The 6000-nt window shown below is 40.1% G+C and overlaps 1 protein-coding gene across 3 annotated transcripts in view; it reads left to right on the top strand.

The window, feature by feature from the left end:
* Positions 1-6000, top strand: part of LOC130178367 (laminin subunit alpha-3-like) — a 53230-nt gene that overhangs the window by 36427 nt on the left and 10803 nt on the right. For all 3 annotated transcript variants that reach the window (XM_056390491.1, XM_056390492.1, XM_056390493.1), the window contains 16 exons: positions 555-668; positions 1371-1489; positions 1590-1670; positions 1796-1896; positions 2004-2057; positions 2157-2308; positions 2889-2999; positions 3109-3220; positions 3438-3605; positions 3737-3933; positions 4225-4341; positions 4623-4777; positions 4997-5138; positions 5283-5382; positions 5502-5618; positions 5741-5911. In XM_056390491.1, the coding sequence (XP_056246466.1) occupies positions 555-668; positions 1371-1489; positions 1590-1670; positions 1796-1896; positions 2004-2057; positions 2157-2308; positions 2889-2999; positions 3109-3220; positions 3438-3605; positions 3737-3933; positions 4225-4341; positions 4623-4777; positions 4997-5138; positions 5283-5382; positions 5502-5618; positions 5741-5911 (2011 nt within the window). The remainder of the gene's footprint in view (positions 1-554; positions 669-1370; positions 1490-1589; positions 1671-1795; positions 1897-2003; positions 2058-2156; positions 2309-2888; positions 3000-3108; positions 3221-3437; positions 3606-3736; positions 3934-4224; positions 4342-4622; positions 4778-4996; positions 5139-5282; positions 5383-5501; positions 5619-5740; positions 5912-6000) is intronic.

Raw genomic sequence — 6000 nt, 5'->3', positions numbered from 1 at the left:
CAAAATCTCTGGAAACACTGGTATTTTTAGATGAAAAAAATGCTATTTTTACAATTTATAAGTTTAGCCTCTGTTAAACTGAAGGGATAATTGGTATTATGTTGTGCATTTGTACGTTATTTTTTTCAAGGTGAAGTAATGTGTTTATATCTACCCTTAGTAGATTGAAACTTAGCAGTCAGAGATTTATGAGCTTTATTTAAATTTATACTATTTAGATTATAATAGGATTTTTGTATCATGATAAACAACCCTAATTTTTTTTTAAGGCATTTAATTTATTGGATTATCCAGATACAAATCTAATCTATAAAAAGTTTCTCAACTGAATCCAGTAGTTTATATCAGCATAATTATATAACCTTACATATAACACGATAGAAGATTTTCTCTGCCAGTATATTTCCGCCCTTAGTATCAAAATTGTTCTAATAACAAAGTTGCTTTTAAATTCAAATATAATTATACAGTGGTATGCCTGGGTATATGGGTTATACTGTTGAAAGCGGTCGTTTCAGTAATCATGTCTGTATATTTGTGTTTGTCTTTTTCAGAAATGTGCTCCTGGTTTCTACAGAGATGGCAGTGGGACTTACCTGGGCCGCTGTTTGCCCTGTGAGTGCAACGGTCTGGCCAATGAGTGTGAGGACAGGACAGGGAGGTGTCTGGTAAGGAGCCCTAATTAATGACTTCATGACCGGAGATATACGGTAGACACCCACACATACACACTAAAACCAAGTGTGATTAATTTAACCCAGCTGACTCCAGCATGAGCCACTGTTTAGTCAGAGTCTAGACTTCTCACATTCAGGGTACGTCTGTGGGCACCTTTTCTGACCCAACCCTGCTACTCTGCCTGTGGCGTTGTGTTGTTTTTTGATATTATTTGATATGGCTTCCTTATTTCCTGATACAGGGCCCCTCTCCCTCATAATTCTCCTTGTTAGGAGGATCAGCCTTTACCCGTTTCAAAACCTCAGCCATGTTGTGTTATTATGCAAGACACTCAAGACCGGGCCTGTGTGTGCAAAGCCACATGAATCCACACCCTAGCAACTCAAAGTCAAATGGACACAAGTGGCTGAAAACGCTCTCTGTCGAGCGATCAGACACACTCTTTTTGACAGATTGGCAGGGAAATGTATTTTCTCTTTGCCTCTAAATGTTTGCATTCCTGCATCAGTGTAATAAAAGAGCGATGTCTGGTTGATTTGGTACAGTATGTGTGTGTAAAAGGCTCTTGGCAGTGCAGGCGTAGTACTTGAGTTTTGTTTTTTTATACAGTGTCTGGTGTTTTTGCTTCTTCGCATCCTTTATTCCTCATATAGTTTGGAAGTGGTTTAATGAATACATCACATCTTTTTCAGAACTGTCAGTACAACACAGCTGGGGACCAATGTGAACGCTGCAAAGAAGGTTACTATGGCAACGCGGCTCAGAGGAATTGCAGAGTGTGCCCGTGTCCATTTGGCGTGCCCACAAACAGGTGGGGGAAAAAAACAAAACACCCTAAACAGCTGTGTTATATCATTAAATGGAAATGCTCAATTCAGGAACTAAATCATAATCTCACTATCACTCCACAGTTTTGCAGTAGGTTGTAAAGAGATGTTTGGAAACTTGGAGTGTATTTGCAGATCAGGCTACACTGGCGACAAGTGTGAGAGGTGAGTGTCAGTATGGACCAGTCAGTCTATTAGGGCAAGTAATGGTGTTGAAATTCTGTGCAGATACTGTAGGCTCATTTCAATTTAGCCCCTTATTCTGTCTTTCTTATTCCTCTTTGCCGTAGATGTGCTCCTGGTTACTATGGTGAGCCACTGACACCAGGAGGAAGTTGTCGGCCCTGTAATTGCAATGGCAATGGTAACAACTGTGATCCCCGGACTGGAGGTTAGATTGTGGACTGACATTTTTTAAACAATGCATTCATTCACTGTTTTTTCCACATTTTAGCTGATTCAATTAATTTAAATTAATTTTTTTCTGTGTTTCTGCAGTTTGCAAGAACACACTGGAGCCTGGAGACACAAACACAGATGAGAGCTGTCAAGGTAAATAAACAAAGAGAAATGAGGTCTGACTCTGTGACGGGCAGTTTGCGCTAAATGCAGTGGGGTCAATTGTCAATCAAATCCTCCTTTGTGTTCCAGAGTGTGACAGTTGTGCCCAGACATTACTACAAGATCTGGAGAAGCTGGATGAAGAGCTGGGAAGGATCAAGGCTCGGATGGACAACGCCTCTGCCAGTGCCTCCTCTCAGGACAGGCTGAAGAAGCTGGAGAAGGCTGTATCAGACACCAAGGTAACATGCCAGTTTTCTGTAACCATGCTCACTCGCTCTGAAGGCCTTAGGCGTGAAAAAGACGATGTGAAGAACACTAAAAGATATTTTTAAAGTCATAGATTCAAATTTAGATCATGCCAAATCCTGATGTCAAATGTATTGCCATAAGCACAACAAGGTCTGTTGCCTGATTTGATTTGTACTTTGCACATGGCCATTTCTTACACATACAGTATACTCATGCACACATACACACAAACAATCTGGTGCAGGATGGGTGTGCTTGTTCAAACATTCGAGATCCCTGCTGATAAGCAATCTCAGATAATTTTGTTCCACATCCTGTGTGTCAACACGAGTTACAGACTACACCGCTGGATGCCAGGGTTTGTGGCAGCGACTTGTCGTTTACCATTCCCTCATAATCCGAGTGTTAGATCCAGCTCATTTGAGTGTGCATTCTTTGTTCATTTATGATGTGCAGGTAAATAATTCCCACAGCACTGTTGGAAAACAGCCCCTGTCAGCTTCAGGCTTCAGTACACCACCTACAGCCAACGCAGCTTACTTTACATTTTTGCTCCTGTGCTTTTTGCAGATTCTTGTCAGCAAATTCAGCTCTGCCATCAACACCCAAACGTCCAGAGTCGACCAGCTGGAAGAGGATAGAAACAATCTTTCAGATGACATCAGCTCCCTCAAAGACAAGGTAGAGTGCTGGAGCCAATGCCTAACATTTTATTAATATATAATCAGCAGGCAACAATAAGTGGGAAGATGTGTGTAAATGTGTATCGTCTGTATCTGTTGTTATTTAGGCAGATAAAAGGAGTGCCGATGCTGACAAGGCAGTGGCAGAGGTTGAGAAAACCCACAAGAGGGCTAAGGATCTGGACTCAGAGATTAGAAACATGCTCAAGAAAATCCAAGGTAAAGGGAAACTTCAGTGGCAGCACAACTCTGTCATGCCTGTTGGTATCGTAATACCATTGTTTTCATCTTTCCTTGGGACTCTTACTCTCAATTGTGTTTGTTTGTAGAAGTATGTTTGCTGTATAGATAGCATCACAGCATCCTATAACATTTAATGGCATTGAATATCAGAGCCTAAACATTTGTTTAACTGAGTGTTTTTGTGTGTTTGAAGCTCTGCTTCACCAGCTGAATGAGGCAGGCACCAGCGGTGATGTGGTGCCCAATGAAAGCCTGGCTAAAATGCTTGAAGAGGCTCAGCGTATGGTGAAAGAGATGGAGAAGAGGAACTTCATCCCTCAGAAGACAGCTGCTGAGAAAGAAATGGATGAGGCCAAGAAACGTATGAGACTTAACCTCTAAGTAGAAGATTCAGTAAATTCTTCCGAACCCCTCCAGAAATTCACATTCAGAATACTGATGTGGTTGTATCAGTAAGATGTCTATTCTATTCTATTTTATTTTATTCTCCAGTGCTCGAGTATGTCAAGGCTAATATAAGTAAGCAGTGTGACCAGAATGAGGCTGCAGCAGAGAAGATTCAAGGGCTTCTGGAGAATTACGAAGCCAAGCTGAAGGACCTGGATAAGGCTCTGAAGGAGACGTCAGACTTGGTGAAAAAAGCCAACGCTGAGAACACACTCAGCGCTCAGGCACTGGACGACCTGCAGGTAACTCACAAGCCAAGTAGTTAATCAGTTATGAGGAATATGTGTGGACTTGTTAGTTAATAGTAAACAACTGTGCTGAATAAAAGCTACAATGAAGGTATGTTTTATTTTGTTTCTATGATGTCATTTAAAAAAAAAAAAAAGATATAGCATGAATAGTCTGCATGGTGTATCTTAATGGTAAAGTATTATGTTAGCACAGTATAAAATGCTTCACAAGTTGTGGTACTGTTACAGTTTGTACTAGTGATCACACAGTTGTAATGAAATTGATTCATATGCTTCCCACAGACACGTATTGAAAACTTAAAAAAGGAGAAGAAGACTGTGGAGGACCAAATGGCCATGGCAGAGGACGAGCTGCAGAAAACTGAGGATTTAGTGAAAATGCTCACCGACAGTAAAACGGTACATTTGACAAACAGTTTATTGTTCTGTACCTCCAATAGTCTCTGTACTCAGAATTATGTACTTCCATATATTGTATTTTATTGCTTCTAAATACAAGCCAAAGTATTTTGAAACACTGAAACACCCGCTTGTGATCCCATACAAGCGAGCTGCCAAGTCCTAACTTGCCATCCACTCAGATAATGATCAGTGTTTTTGTTCGCTGTGCTCTCATGTGAGGTATGTCATTTTTTTGCTGTTATGAAGCTTGCACTCATTCCTGTCCTTCTACTCTTTAGGAGTACGAACAGCTGGCAGCACAGCTGGATGGTGCCAAGACTGATTTGACCAAGAAGGTGAATGAGATTACCAAAGCAGCAGCCAAGGAGGACATCGTGGAGGCTGCAGAGGTTCATGCTAAGAACCTTGACAAGCTGGCAAAGGAACTTGAGGAGTAGGTTTATTGTGCAAACAAGAAATACACCCTATTTCAATAAAACCTGATGTTTAATGAGTGGATTTCAGCAAAATATTTTTTGTTATTTATGCTGAGAACTCCTGCTTCAGTGATATAAACACAGTCTGTCAATTGAAACTACTTGAGATTTTTTTTCCTATGTTCTTGCATTCTTATGTCTCTTGTTTTTTTTTTTCTTCGTGTTATCTTGTATAGTGCTGTGAAGGATGCAAGTGGACGTACTGAGGTGCGTAATGCCAAAGATGCTATTGATGCCTACAAGAACATCACAGATGCCATTAATGCTGCTGAGGCAGCGGCTAATGAGGCCAAAGATGCAGCAGACAATGCCTTGAATGTAAGCCACAGACTTCATATTTAAACTTTCTCCACTTTTTTTTTTTTAATATAAAATACATTAAGCATTTGATAGAATACTTAACACTAGATAATATTTTAGAACATTGGGTCACATTAACCAATATGTCATTTCTTCCTTCAGAATGTAAACAACCAGAAACTCACAGAAAGAGCAAAAGACCTGAAAGAGACTGCTGATGACTTACTGGAGAATGCACGTTCCACAGAGGAAAACCTACAGGGTATTCAACTCTCTTTTTAAATTGCTCTTCTTTTTTTTTTTTTTTTTTTTTTTTTTTTTTTTTTTTTTTAAAGAAATTGCCCCACAGCCCAGTCACTAATCTTTGTTTTTCTTAAACAGGTGCTACTGACAACATTAATGACCTGAAAAAACGCATGGACGACGCTGACGAGAAGAAGAAAGCGCTTGAGAAAGACCTGCTTGATGCACAGAACCAACTAAATGACATCAAGAGAGGTACAGCAAGTCGAGATGGGCGACAGGATTAGCGTGACTGCTAAAATGAATGCGTTTGAGTCTGTTCGCCAGAATTCATATTTCCTCTTCATTTCCCCTAATTACTCGTTTCTCCCAAGCAGATGACATTGGTAATATGATTGATGAAGCAAAAAGAAAGGCAGCTTTAGCTAATGACACGGCCAGCAACACTATGGACAAACTGAATGAAATCAAAAAGGAAATTGACAAGTTCAGTGTCACTCCTGTGGACCCCAACCTAGGCAATGTATTGGACAATGTGGACAAGTCAGGTGAGAGTTTGAAAAAATGTCATAGGGACATTTGGCTATATTTTTTATGATACAGAATAACCATTTTTTTTATATTGTAAAGACTGACT

Source organism: Seriola aureovittata, chromosome 12 (genome assembly GCF_021018895.1).
Source record: "Seriola aureovittata isolate HTS-2021-v1 ecotype China chromosome 12, ASM2101889v1, whole genome shotgun sequence".
NCBI lineage: Eukaryota > Metazoa > Chordata > Actinopteri > Carangiformes > Carangidae > Seriola > Seriola aureovittata.
The sequence above is the reverse complement of the archived record's forward strand: the minus strand, read 5'-3'. Positions and strand labels throughout refer to the sequence as shown.